General features: G+C 44.3%; 1 protein-coding gene across 1 annotated transcript; it reads left to right on the forward strand.

Moving 5' to 3' along the window:
* LOC8060251 (probable CCR4-associated factor 1 homolog 7) lies at window positions 7,859-9,144 on the forward strand. The gene has a single exon (XM_002460170.2). It carries the CDS (start codon window positions 8,144-8,146, stop codon window positions 8,981-8,983), a length of 840 nt encoding a protein of 279 aa, XP_002460215.1. The 5' UTR covers window positions 7,859-8,143; the 3' UTR covers window positions 8,984-9,144.

A 14,814-nucleotide genomic window follows, 5' to 3' on the forward strand; every position in this document is an offset into this window, starting at 1 on the left:
AGCACCGCACAATCTCCTTGCGTGCTTCGACGGAGTCACAAGCCACCAAGCTGTCTAGGAGGTGGCAACCTCCAAGAGTAACAAGCACCACTGGCTTGCAACACGAACACCTAGTGCCACTCGATGCAATCTCTCAATGCAACGCACTAGAATCGCTCACTCACACAATCGGATGATCACTATCAAGCATATGTGAGTTAGAGGCTTTACTAGCACACCTCAGGTATGGACACTAAGTCCCAAGGGTGCTCAGCACCAGCCAAGACCGGCCACCACTTCTATTTATAGCCCAAGGGCTAAACTAGCTGTTGCCCCTTCACTGGGTAAAACACGAGGGCACCGGACGCTCACAGGGAGCCACCGGACGCTCAACTCTCAGCGTCTGGTGCTCAGGCGTCAGCCACGTGTCACTAGCCGTTTGAACTCGACCGTTGCCGCCAACGGCTACTACGCACGCGCGCCTGCCCAGCACCACCAGACGCTCTACTGCGTCACACCGGACCCGTGCGCAGAGAGCTCCGCAAACTCGCACGGTCACCGGACGCAAGCCACCGGACACACCCTGAGCATCCGGTGCTCACCGGTCAGAAACTCCTCGCGCGCACTCGCTGACGTCACACACCACTGGATGCTCGAACACTAACCGCCCAGCGTCCAGTGCCAGCGTCCGGTGCGCTCTGCACACCTGAGCCACAGACACCACACTGGACGCTCTGGACCAGCGTCCGGTGCTGCCAACACCAGCGTCCGGTGTGAGAAACACTCCCGCAACTTCTCCAAAATTTCCCACCGGCGCAATAGAAAATATACACTTAATTTTCTCAAAAGCGCCGAATCCTGAGAGAAACCCACACCCCTCTCAACCCTAGAAACTCCACCTCCTTTGCAAATGTGCCAACACCACCAAGTGTACACCACCATGTGCAAGTGTGTTAGTTTTTTACAAATATTTTTCCAAAGGAGTTGGCCTCTCAAACTTGCCACGCCACTCGATCCTAACACGTATGCTGAGTTAGATCGCTCAAGTGGCACTAGATGACTGATATGCAAATAAGTTTGCCCCTCTTGATAGTACGGCCATCTATCCTAAATCTGGTCATAAACTTCTCTACACACCTATAAACTTGCCACGCCGCTTTCCATTTCATCTCCTCCAATGTTGATGCAACACATGCACCAACCAATCAACAAATGATATGATCCACTTCATATCATCATGTGACCATATTGGTTCATCGATCTTGACCTCACTTGCTCTTCCCGTTGCCTCGGTCCATCGGCGCCAAGTCTTGCTCAAGCTTCACCGTCACATGCGGTCCCTCACTTCAAAGCCTCTGACTTGCCCTTCACTCTTACAACCGGTCCATCAAGCCAAGCCTCATCTTGATCTTCTCCACCTTGGTCACATGACTCCATGTCATGTCTCATGTGCAATGAGCTCCTCCATCATCACATCATCACATGTGGACTAATCTCCTGTGTATCTCACATAAACACAATTAGTCCACCTAAGTTGTCACTCAATTACCAAAACCAAACAAGGACCTTTCAGACACAGCCGGCTAGGGTGTTGCCTTTCAATGCGGGACCATAGGCGCTCGACGGGGCACATGGCCGCCCAACACAGGGACGCAGCCGGCTAGGGCGTTGCCTCTCAACGTGACCGTAGACGCTCGATGGGGCACACGACTGCCCAACACGGGGACGCAACCATCCGTGAGGGGGGCAGGTAGTGCGTTGCCTCCTAGAGCGAAGACTTGCCATGTTGGGGCCACAACCTCCTAGTATGGGGCACTGCAACACAACCACACATTGGGGACGGGACAGCTAGGCTTAGGCACGTCGACGCATCCTGGTCAGTTCGATTTTAAGTAGCAGCAGGATCAATAGTTATGGAGTATCTAGGATTTAATGCACATGACCAGTTCTCATACAGGTCATTTCGCACTCATAGGATGGATGAAAATACTAGTTTTATGTTGAAAATTAAAGTGATTGGTAATCAAAAAAGGCTTGATAGTCCTTCAATGGTCACAAGGAGTAAAACAATTGAGACTACATGTCCACAATGAGCATAAGGAGTGAAAGAAGATTAAGCTTATGATTACTATATCCAAAAAGAATATTATGTAACAGATGTGAACATGTCTGTCAATTGTGTGTTCTATATATGTGAACCTAGATGCTAAATTATTAAATTATATAAACTATGTTACTAGCATGTTGCATGCGAAACCTGAATGTTATTGACTATAACTCATGTTATTGTGTTTTTATGCACCTAATTGATTTGTATTATAAGATGATGTTGGCGCTTTTAATTTATGAGATCTCTTATAGTACAAGTGTTAGATTAAAAAATTGCCATGAAAGACAACAACAACCAACATATGGAGAACAAAACGTGCAACAAAAAACTAGTGAGTGCAACATCATGACCAAACAAAATAGCAAGGGCAAAATAGTCTTTTGACATAGAATTTAACACAGTTACACCATCAAACTAATGAAAATGTCATACAAGAAAGAAAAATTGAAAGAGTGAAAATTAAAAATATTTCAAGTTTAGATGTTAAATAGAATAGCACAACTTTTTCTAGTATCAAATACGAAATTTTCTCCAGAAAATTTAGGGTGTATTAGTTTGAGAGCGAGGTAGGATATAATGACTCCATTTCAGATTTTATGTTTAGCTAAAGATAGAATGGTTTTATTTTCTTATTTGCTTGGAGGAATAGAATGGATACACATGAGGCCCACATGATAGTAAAAAAACAGCCTTATCTTCTTCCTTGAGTTATTGTCCATAGCCACATCATTCTCTACCGTCGAGCAATGCCTCTCAATCGATGCTTGTTGTAGCCATCCCCCCCGGCCCTAGTCATGCCTTTTGCCTTGTTCACGCTCCAGCTAGTTGCATCCTGTACCTTATTGAAGGGTCGAGATGGCGGACTAGAGGGGGGGGGTGAATAGTCCTTTCTAAAAATTATTACGCCAGCTAACCGAAACAAATGCGAAATTAAAACTATCGATCTAGCCAAGACTACACCCCTCTATCTAAGTTCTCTAGCACCTTGAAAAGATTCTAAGCAAGCAAGCAAGGTGCTACCTTAGCAAGAGCTCACCTAAACAATTCGAGGAGCAAGGTCACACAAACCTATGCAACTAGTACTTTGCAAACTGGGGAAGCTCCTACACAAAGTAGTGAGGCAAAGCGCACAAAGCCTAAGCTCACTAGCAAGCTCAATAACAAGGCAACTAATGCCAAATTAGAGAGCGCAACTTACTTAGCTACACAAACTAAGCAATGTGACTAACAAGGTTACACAAACCAAATTAGTCACGCAAGGGAACTACTTCTAGCTACACAAGCAAGAACGTAACTAGCAAGCTACACAAGCTAACTAATTACAAGAGCAACTACACAAGCACAAGTACATGAACGTAAGAACAAGCTTGTGTTAGGGACTTGCAAACCAACGGGAAGAACAATGTTGACACGATGATTTTCTCCCGAGGTTCACTTGGTTGCCACCAAGCTACGCCCCCGTTGAGACAAGCTCCAAGGTTGCCGCCGGTCCTCTTGCTAGTGGTGACCCGCAAGTCACACTCTCCCACGTGGAGTGCTTACCACAAGCTCTAGTACTTGACCCGGCCGGACCACTTGTTGCTCTTCACATCTCGCTCAACTAGAGTTGCTCTTTGCGATCCCCGCGGGGTGAACACCGTACCCCTCACAATCTCTTCTCCGGAGCACCGCACAATCTCCTTATGTGCTTCGACGGAGTCACAAGCCACCAAGCCGTCTAGGAGGTGGCAACCTCCAAGAGTAACAAGCACCACCGGCTTGCAACACGAACACCTAGTGCCACTCGATGCAATCTCTCAATGCAACGCACTAGAATCACTCACTCGCTATTGATTCGCACTCTTGCAAGCACAAGTGAGTTAGAGGCTTTCCTAGCACTCCCCAAGCATGGACACTAAGTCCCAAGGGTGCTCAGCACCGGCCAAGGCCAGCCACCACTTCTATTTATAGCCCCAAGGGCTGAACTAGCCGTTGCCCCTTCACTGGGCAAAACACGTGGGCACCGGACGCTCACAGGAAGCCACCGGACGCTCAACCCCCAGCGTCCGGTGCTCAGCTGACTGCCACGTGTCACTAGCCGTTTGAACTCGACCGTTGCCACCAATGGCTACTGCGCACGCGCGCCTGCACAGCACCACCGGACGCTCAACTGCGACACACCGCACGCGTCCGGTGCTCACCGGACTCATGCACAGAGAGGGTCGCAAACTCGCACGGTCACCGGACGCAAGCCACCGGATGCACCCTGAGCATCCGGTGCTCACCGGACTCATGCGCAGAGAGGGTCGCCAAACCGCCCGCACACCGGACGCTGAGCACCGGACTCACTCCGGTGCACTCTGTTGCACCAGACAGCACACCGGACGCTAAAGGCCAGCATCCGGTGCCTCCGCGCAGAGCGTCCGGTGAGTGTTTCCTACTGAGAAACACTCCCGCGACTTCTCCAAATTTCCCACCAGTGCAATAGAAAATAAGCACTTAATTTTCTCAAAAGCGTCGAATCCCGCCTCGCAAGCTCGGCGGGAGGGAGAGAGAAACCCACACCTCTCTCAACCCTAGGAACACCACCTCCTTTGTAAAGTGTGCCAACACCAACAAGTGTACACCACCATGTGCAAGTGTGTTAGCATTTCACAAACATTTTTCCAAAGGAGTTAGCCTCTCAACTTGTCACGCCACTCGATCTTAACACGTATGCAAAGTTAGATTGCTCAAGTGGCACTAGATGACCGATATGCAAACAAGTTTGCCCCTCTTGATAGTACGGCCATCTATCTTAAATCCGGTCATAAACTTCTCTACACACCTATGACCGGTGAAATAGAAAAGCCCTAGGTTATACCTTTGCCTTGCGCTTTCCATTCCATCTACTCCAATGTTGATGCAACACATGCACCAACCAATCGTCAAATGATATGATCCACTTCATATCATCACGTGACCGTATTGGTTCATCGATCTTGACCTCACTTGCTCTTCACCGTTGCCTCGGTCCATCGGCGCCAAGTATTGCTCAAGCTTCACCGTCACACGCGGTCCCTCGCTTCAAAGCCTCCGACTTGCCCTTCACTCTTGCAACCAGACCATCGAGCCAAGCCTCATCTTGATCTTCTCCACCTTGGTCACATGACTCCATGTCATGTCTCATATGCAATGAGCTCCTCCATCATCACATAATCACCTGTGGACTAATCTCCTGTGTATCTCACATAAACACTATTAGTCCACCTAAGTTGTCACTCAATTACCAAAACCAAACAAGGACTTTTCACTTATTCGTAAAGTCACACATCTAATGTCACACTAGATAATCACAATTACTTTAAAGTTTCCCTCTAAATAGTATGCCAGGGAGAAAAAGGAGATGATCGGAGTATGTGGGAATGGAGAGGAGATTGCAAGGAGATACGTGTGTTGTAGGTTGTAGTGGATCGCTCAGATGAAATGAAGTAGCCTTAGTGCGGGGTTTATCAGATTTTTAAATTGTGAGAAATAGTGATGACTTGTTTATCCCCATAAAACTGTAACAACCTTTACTGAGGTGATACCTTATTTAATGCCCATAAAACTTCGACAATATTTTTATTAAGACTAGCCTTAGGCTAATCTCACCCCACAAACTATGGTGATTTTATTTGCATTATGTGGGGGTATAAACCCCTATACCCTCATGGGCCTATATGGGCCGCACCATTAGAGGTGGCTCGGCCCACAGGATGAAGACGTGCGGCGCACGACTAGTCGGCGTGCACCGCAAGGCTACAAGATATTATACCAAATAGGATACTTTGCTTGTAACTCTGTCCCTTCACGATATATAAGGAGGGGCAGGGGTCCCCTAGAGGACAGATCATACAGATCATACACGATTATTCTCTCAAACAAATCAATACAATCAGACGCAGGACGTAGGTATTACGCCAACTCGGCGGCCGAACCTGGATAAAAAGCTCGCTCGTGTCTTGCGTCACCATCGAGTTCGTAGTTTGCGCACCGTCTACCGATAAACTACTACCGTGGGTATACCCCAAGGTAGACTGCCGACCAGCTTTCGTCGACACATTACTTATGATATTAACTATAGTAATATGATATACAATTAAGAAAGAGAGAAGAAATTATGTCTATACAACAATGAAGATAAGAGGATGGATAAATGGATGATAGGAGAGAGACATAAAAGTAGATCAACTTTATTTAAAAATTCAAAAATACTAAAATAAAAACGTGCAGGCACATGAGATAACGCCGGCACACCACCAACACACACTCTCTCTTCTTCTCTACTCCCGTCTCTCTCTCTCTCTCACACACACACACAAACACAAATCGGCGATAGCGACCGTCTCTCTCTCTCTCTCTAGTGAGCACCTCGTCATGCAGCATCCTTCCCACGAGCACCCCATCGCCTTCCCACGTATGTGCCCCCCGCCCCATTGCCTTCCCCGCACGCGACCATGGTGGATGTGGCAGCGGTGCTACCGGATCCACACCAGGTAGGCCTCCTCCTCCTCCTCCTCCTCCTCCTCTCTCTCTCTCTCTCTCCTATCCACTCCTCCTCGTGAATCACTAAGCTAGGGTTCCGTGAGCTCTCCTTATCATCTCTTTCTAACTCCAATGGGCTATAGAATGCCGACCAGAGGAGGCATGTAGGCCAGGCGACGGGGATAGTCGATGGATAGTTTAGGGGTGTTGGCGGTCGTAGGGACGGTCAGGCCAAGTCAGGGAGGGGAGCTTCAGCCATGGCGACGGCGGCCTTAGGGAGAAAGCCACGGTCATGGAGCTCCGACAAAACTCTAGATCGCCCGCAGCGGGGCGACAGGGATGAGAGCGCCAGAGTTGGTGAAGAATAATTGTTGTATTTTTCTTTGTTTTTGAGTAAAAACTGTTGTGAGAAGGTGTGCGCGGCGGAAGCCTAAATCATGCACGTGTATATTGTAGTCCTTAAAAAATTACCTATTAAAAATATACTTCGTGTGTGGTTTTTTCCTTTTCTTTTGAGAATACTCTATGTGTATAGGATTTAGAAGTCGTTTAGAACAATAAAATGGTCTTTAAAACACAATTTTGACCTTTTATTTTTATAAAAGTATTTAGAAAAAATGATATATGCATATTTTTATGAAAATATTTTTCAAGGCAAATTTATTTATATAATTTTACATTTACAAACTTAATAATTTAAAAATTATTGATGATTTGCTAATGTTTGATTTAAACCTTTAACAAACAACTTTTAAATTCTACATAGAGGGAGTATATAATTTCTTTGTAAGGCCCTGTTTAGTTTGCCTCCTAAAATTTTTTCATCCATCCCATCGAATTTTTAGACACATGCATGGAACATTAAATGTACATAAAAAAATAAACTAATTACACAGTTTGGTTGAAAATCGCGAGACGAATCTTTTAAGCCTAGTTACTCCATGATTAGCCTTAAGTGCTACAGTAGCCCACATGTGCTAATGACAGATTAATTATGCTTAATAGATTTGTCTTACAGTTTCCTGACGAGTTATGTAATTTGTTTTTTTATTCGTTTCTAAAAATTCCTCCCGACATACTTCCGACACATCTGATGTGACACCCAAAATTTTTTTATCAGCATTCTAAACAGTGTCTTACACAATCACCAATCACCGGCTGTTTACGGTGAGTTTCATCACCTACTGGGCGGCAATCATCCCCGTGGGTCCCACATTATGGGTCCCACCACGTGCACCAATCGTGGCCCGGCGGCGCACGGCACCCACTTTCCCCATTCATCGAGTCTGCGCTCTTCGTCTTTCTCCGAATTCCCCCCTCCTCTTCTTGCCGGATCTCGCCACCACCTCCCCACCCGGCCACCCCCATCCACCCCGCCCATGGGAGCCCCCACCCCTCGCCGCTGACCCGTGGGCCCACTGCCCCCTGCTCCCCTCGCCCCCGCCCCCGCCCCGGCTGCTGCTGCTGCTCCTGCTCGCCCACGCAAACCCTAGGCTTTGCTGCTAGAAGAGCTCCAGCGACCGAGGAGGAGAAGAGAATAAAGCTCAAATCTTGGATGCACCGTAACCGATGGCGACACCTGCCGCAGAGAAGCCGGAAGATGTAGAGATCCGCGAGGTTTGGGCGGACAACCTCGAGGCTGAGTTCGCCGTGATCCGCGACATCGTCGACGACTACCCCTATGTGGCCATGGACACGGAGTTCCCTGGCGTTGTGTGCCGCCCGCTCGGCACTTACAAGACGGCGGCCGAGTTCAACTACGCCACACTCAAGGCGAACGTTGACATGTTGAAGCTTATTCAGCTCGGGCTCACCTTCTCCGACGAGCATGGTGGGCTGCCGGCGCTCGGCGCAGACGGCCGACCCTGTGTGTGGCAGTTCAATTTTCGAGGCTTTGACCCTCGGACCGATGTGGCTGCATCTGACTCCATCGATCTGCTGCGCCGCAGTGGTATTGACTTCTCTCGCCATGCTGCTGATGGAGCTGACGCCCGCCGCTTTGCTGAGCTGCTCATGTCCTCCGGCGTAGTATTGAATTCAGATGTGCACTGGGTGACTTTTCATAGTGGCTACGACTTTGGCTACCTGCTCAAGCTACTCACCGGCACAAATCTGCCTGATACAATGTCAGGATTCTTCGATCTCATCAAGATTTACTTTCCTGTTATCTACGACATCAAACATTTGATGAGGTTCTGCAATAGCCTCCATGGAGGGCTGAACAAGCTTGCTGAGCTGCTTGACGTCGCAAGGGTTGGAATCTGCCACCAGGCAGGGTCTGATTCGCTTCTGACAGCGCTGTCCTTCAAGAAGCTTAAAGAGGCATACTTCAACGGGTTAACTGAGAAATATGCTGGTGTGTTGTATGGGCTTGGCTTTGAGGGTGGAGAGACCACCTCTGCTCACTGAGTAATGGATAGTTAAATAAAAGATGAACTATTTATGAAAATGGAGAGATCTGTTTGGTGACTTTGTCTGATGTTTTCCTTTTGCTTGCCCTGGAAAAGGTACTCTCTTTCAGCTAAGTTCTGATTTCCCCTGCAAGTTACCTTCAGCTAAGCTGTTCTATGGTTTAGCTTTGTGGCTTGATGGAATGTGTTGTTGACTACTCTTTGAGGCCTATATTGTTACACTGATCACTAAGTCACGAACTGAAGATTCAAATATTATTAAACTATATAATGTTATGGTAATCAAATTACTGTATATCAAGTCATCAACTGCGGTACTAAATGTTATTCAGTAGCAAAAAGAACACTTGTCCATTGATATGTGAAACCCATCAGTTCTTGTTTTACATGGTTTCTGGAGTTACCCCTTGAATCGTTGGTGATTGTAGGCACTATTCTGATTTCTATACCATTCTATAAAAGCAAGAAATTATGCTGGATTTTTAATTGTAATATGTTGTTGTGTCTGTAGTTCCTTAAACACAACGCAACATATTCCTCTATTGTTTTTTGCATAATTTTTGGGAACAGGAAGAAAACACAAAGCATCTGAAAAAAAGCTCATATACCACATAAGAGGACGTAACTAATCAGTATGAAGAGAACTTGCATAATGTGATAAGGAAACTCCATGGCCTCACATATTGTTAGATGCTTAGATCGCTTCTAAAAAATTCGTTCTCTGTTTGTTTCAGTTTGGACATCTTGAATATGATCTCTTAGTTGCCTTGAGTTTCATTAGTTCATCAATTCACAGCGTTCTTGCTTTTTCTGGCACATATTGTACTGATTTGCATACTGTGGAGTGTACCGTAAAAGTTTGAATTTCATTATGGGGACATGTTCTTCTTACTAGATCTCATGGTTTCATGCTACATTCTGTTTCTATTATGTTAACTATGATGAATACATCTTGTACAGTGCGCACACTGTTAAATCATAGCAGCTTGATTATTCGCTGTCATAGAGAATCTTGCTTCAATGGTATTGCCATGATACAGGCATGTGCCAGTGTACGGTTCTCTGTTTATTCTATTATTTTTTTGCAAGCACTCTGTTTATAGTATTGTTGGTATTGCCAATTTCTTAAGCTTCTATTTTGTATATTGTTACCTCCTCTTTAATGCAGATAATACAAGGAGAATCAGTTTTTCTTTTCCCGCCTGGATTCTTCTTTTGATATTTTCCTTATTGTTTCAGATGGAAGTTCTTTTGTTAATAAATTGAAAGTCTTACTTACTGCATTAGGCCTGGAATGTATCATTTCACTTCCTTGCACTGAGATACCTGTGCTCATGATTACTGATAAAAAAATGACTATCTTTGAATAATGGAATAGTGGAGAAATCTGTTTGATCTTTATTTGTTTGTTGATTTCCTTTTCATTGCTACTGAAAATATGTCATTTTCTTCCTCAATTGAGATTTCCCTTTAAGTCATATTTAGATCGTTGAGAGAGTTTCTGCTATCCAATTTTCCTCTGAATTTGATGGAATGTACTGGGGCAACTTGATACTAATTACTTGAATCAATCCAACAGCTGCAATGGAATTTTTCAATAGTCATTGGATTACTTTGTCTAGGAAGTAGGGGTGGATAGCGAGCCAACTGAACTTTTTCTTTTCAAGTTTTCTTTCGAAATTGACATAATCTTATTTATCATAGTCTCCTGAATTGTTTGAGACCCGACTTCAAACCGAGCTAAATGAGCCGTGGCAAAGTCGAAAGTAATCGAAAATCAAGTCATTTTTCTTTAAAAAGAAGAACAAGTTCAATTAGAGAAAAATTTGAAGCGAGTCACCGATCAAGCTCAATGAGTAATTTTGAAACTAAGAGGTTTATTGATTATATTTACATAGTTTTGTATATTTATTTTCCTTTCTCTATTTCTATTTCTTTTCCATTTGTTGGCGGCTCTTGTTGGATCTCGACTCTAGCCTAACCCAACTTGCTTGCGACTAAAAGGCTTTGTTGCTGCTGTTGCATCTGGTGAAGAAACCGGATACTGAACTACTACTGGTCAACAATCTAAGGAAAAAAAAATATACTACCATCCATTGCATGTGGATGCAATGGATATCAATTATAAAGTGATCCTTATTCCTGACTGGTTTGATATAATCTCAGAAATTGGCAAAAGTAAATCCCTTCTCTAATAACTTCAATGTGACCATTTTGAACTAGCTTTTGATGAACATTGTATCTGGTTGGCTCTATAATTTTGCTTGTGATTGGTTCTCCAATTTCTGTTTGTGTCTCTTGGACTCTTACCGTAGCGCCTGTGCCAACACCATGCTGTTCTCTGCTATGGGGCTGATTACATTCTGCAAACACTGTTACATCATTATTGGTTATGATTATCAGAGTTGTTGTGGACGACCGGACATGTATATGCCAGCATATAGCTCTCTGCATGGTCTTGCTGGTATGATGGTGTTGCCAATTTGTCTTTTCCTACAGATTTTTGTTTACCACATCTTCTGTCATTCAGGTTAATGTCATTTTTACTATCTGAAATGATTTCTCTTGCGATGCCTTATTCGTTTTAGATGGCTTATATGTAATATTAATATCAATAGTTTTACTGTGGCAAGCATTGGATGTATCCTGTCGCTTGAGCTAGTATTACCCATATACCAGACTATTAGGTGTGCATCTGAGCTTGCCCTGGGCATAATGTGAGAAGTTGGGGATCTGTGATCTTTTGGTGATGCCACTATCATCTGAAACCACCAACTTGGTATGTGGAGACAGTACTGTTTGTTTGGCTGATAAGCCATGACAGAAAGTATCGTTGATTGATTTGTTGTGAGAAAAAAATACTACTCTGACAGATTTGGCTGATAAGCTTAAGCGCAACCCTAACCAAACGCCCTCTATCCAGATTACCCTGTCTCTGTGTCAAGTTAATCTGAAACCTTTTGCTACGCTTGTATGTTTCACATGTTTACCATATCCTTCGTAACACTTGTGTGTTAATACGAAAGTCATCCGTGTGTAACACAGCGGGCAGAATCTTTGGAAGCAGGTTGATTTGAAATTTGTTTCGTTCGTTTCATCGTTTGGGCCAATTGCGGGATCGACGTCCCACTTGTCTTCCGGTTGGTGCCGAATTTTTTTTTACGGTGCAACCAGTTATTGGGCCGGTCACACGACCCACAGCCCACTGGTGGTTGGGTTGCCATGGCTTGAAGAGTTTTGCTACTGCCGACTGCCGTACATAAAATAAAAAAAAAAGGGTAGCATTTGTCGTCCATCATGTTCAGCTTCGCCCCTCGCCCGGTTGAAGGACGTATCTGCACTCGCTGTGTCTCTGTCTGCAAGTCTTGTTACGTGCGAAACTGTAGAACGAGTTACTCCGATGCTGTGTCGATGCGTTTCGTGACTGTTTGACGGTTTCGTGTACACGGTCAAGCCTTTTCTTCCTGTGTTATGTGGTTTCGTGACTGTTTGACATATGGTCCTGTTTAGTCCCAATCTCTTAAAAACTTTTCACCTATGCTATTGAATCTTTAGATATATATATAAAATATTAAATATAAATAAAAAAAACTAATTACATATTTTGATTATAAATCACAAGATTAATCTTTTAAATCTAATTAGTTTACAATTAGCCATAATTACTATAGTAATAGATATGTGCTAATGATGTGTTAATTATGTTTAATAAATTTGTCTTGCAGTTTTTAGATGAGACATATGGTCCTGTTTAGTCCCAATCTCTTAAAAACTTTTCATCTATCCTATTAAATCTTTAGACATACATAGAGTATTAAATGTAGATAAAAAAACTAATTGCATAATTTGGTTATAAATCACGAGATTAATCTTTTAAGTCTAATTAGTTTATAATTAGTCATAATTTCTATAGTAATCTACATGTGCTAATGATGAATTAATTATGTTTAATAAATTTGTCTTGCAGCTTTTAGATGAGATATGTATTTTTTTATTAATATCCGAAAATTTCTCCAAACATTATTCCAACACATTCGATGGGGCATCTAAAAATTTTCTTTTCGCCAAATTAAAAGGTTGTGTCCTTGTTCCCAGGATCAATCGAGTAAGGTTGTGTTTGGTTGGGGGTGTTAAAGTTTATAGCGTTTTTGTTTTATTTAGAAATTAATATTCAATCATAGACTAATTAGACTCAAAAAATTTGTGTCATAAATTATTCTCTATCTGTGTTATTAGTTTCATAAATAGTCTATCTTTAATATTTTATACATATGTTTAAATATTCAACAACAACCAAACGGGCGCTTAACGGAGTATGATCAGTAAGACTGTTCCTACTTCCACGCACGCCCGGCATCATCAGTAGCTGCAGCTGCAGGGAGCAAAGGCCCGAGAGCAGCACATGGCCAGGTCCGGGTGTACATTGCATTCACCCCCACTTCGTGGCTTGGGCCTTGTTCAGTTCCGTTTCGCATTTCGGTACTGTAGCACTTTCGTTTGTTTGTGATAAATATTATCTAATTATGGACTAACTAGGATTAAAAGATTCGTCTCGCGATTTCCAGCTAAACTGTATAATTAGTTTTTGCTTTCGTCTGTATTTAATGCTTCATGCATGTGCCGCAAGATTCGATGTAACGTAAAATCTTAAAAACTTTTTGCTTTTTGGGGTGAACTAAACAAGCCCTTGTTTTCAAGATTTGTCCCGACAGCACTCCTGTTCTGGTTCTAGAACTACTCGGAGGTCAATCGTCACCGCCGACACGATCTGACCTGACCTCCGGTCGCTTCACCTGCTCGGCTGCTCGAATGCGTTTGGCAGCCTGCCCGCAAGCTGGCTTCGCGGCAGAAGGCACAGGCAGAACAATTTGGCATTATTTAGGCCTTGTTTATTCTATTGTTTTGTTTCAAAATCCATACTGTAGCACTTTTTTTATATTTAATAAATATTATTTAATTATGAACTAATTAGGTTTAAAAAATTCATCTCGCAAATTACATATAAACTTTATAATTAATTTTTATTTTTTATCTATATTTAATGATTCATGCACGTGCCGAAAGATTCGATGTGACAGAGTAACTAAACAAGGCCTTAGTTCTCCAAATTACAAAACTTTTCAGATTTTTCATCACATTGAATCTTTAGACGCGTGCATAGAGCATTAAATAAAAACTAATTAGTTCACCTGTAATTTACGAGACGAATGTTTTGAGCATAGTTAGTTTATGAATGGATAATATTTATTAAATACAAACAAAAGTGCTATATTGTATATTTTGCAAAAAAAAGTTAGAAACTAAACCAGGCCAAAGAGGCTCTCGAACAGAAAATGACCGGTGCAAACAATCGGCGCCACCGGTGGTTTTCTCCGTGGAGCATGAGCAAGCATCTGTGGTGCCAATATGCTCAAGCCGTGGGTGGCCCCCGGCGCACGCAGCTGCTCCTGTGACCGCGAGAGTGCGTGCCCCCACCCCCACCCAACCGGCCGCGTCGCCCTCGCCCAACGAGGAGGCCGGCCGATCGGTGTCCTCACTGAATGCCCTTCCGCTCGGCGACCGCACCGGGCGCGGGCGGCGCCATCGCGTCACGTTTGCCTTTAACGTTTAACCTCCGGGGGCTTCGTGCTCAGGCCGTCCGCGCCGCTCCCCCGTCCACCGCACCGCTCGGCATCGCTCTCTGCCGCGGTCACGCACTGCACGCGACAGCGTGGGGGGTTGGTGTCCCGGCCGCGCCTCGCGTCGCCCGGCTCTGGGCGCCCTATCTCTCTCTCTCTCTCTCTCTCTCTCTCCCAATCATCTGATCTGGGACACCAATGCAAAATCCCC

This window comes from Sorghum bicolor, chromosome 2, assembly GCF_000003195.3.
Source record: "Sorghum bicolor cultivar BTx623 chromosome 2, Sorghum_bicolor_NCBIv3, whole genome shotgun sequence".
Lineage (NCBI taxonomy): Eukaryota > Viridiplantae > Streptophyta > Magnoliopsida > Poales > Poaceae > Sorghum > Sorghum bicolor.

Coding starts and splice junctions, on each gene's coding strand:
- LOC8060251 (XM_002460170.2), top strand. CDS start 8,144: ATGGCGACACCTGCCGCAGAGAAGCCGGAAGATGTAGAGATCCGCGAG.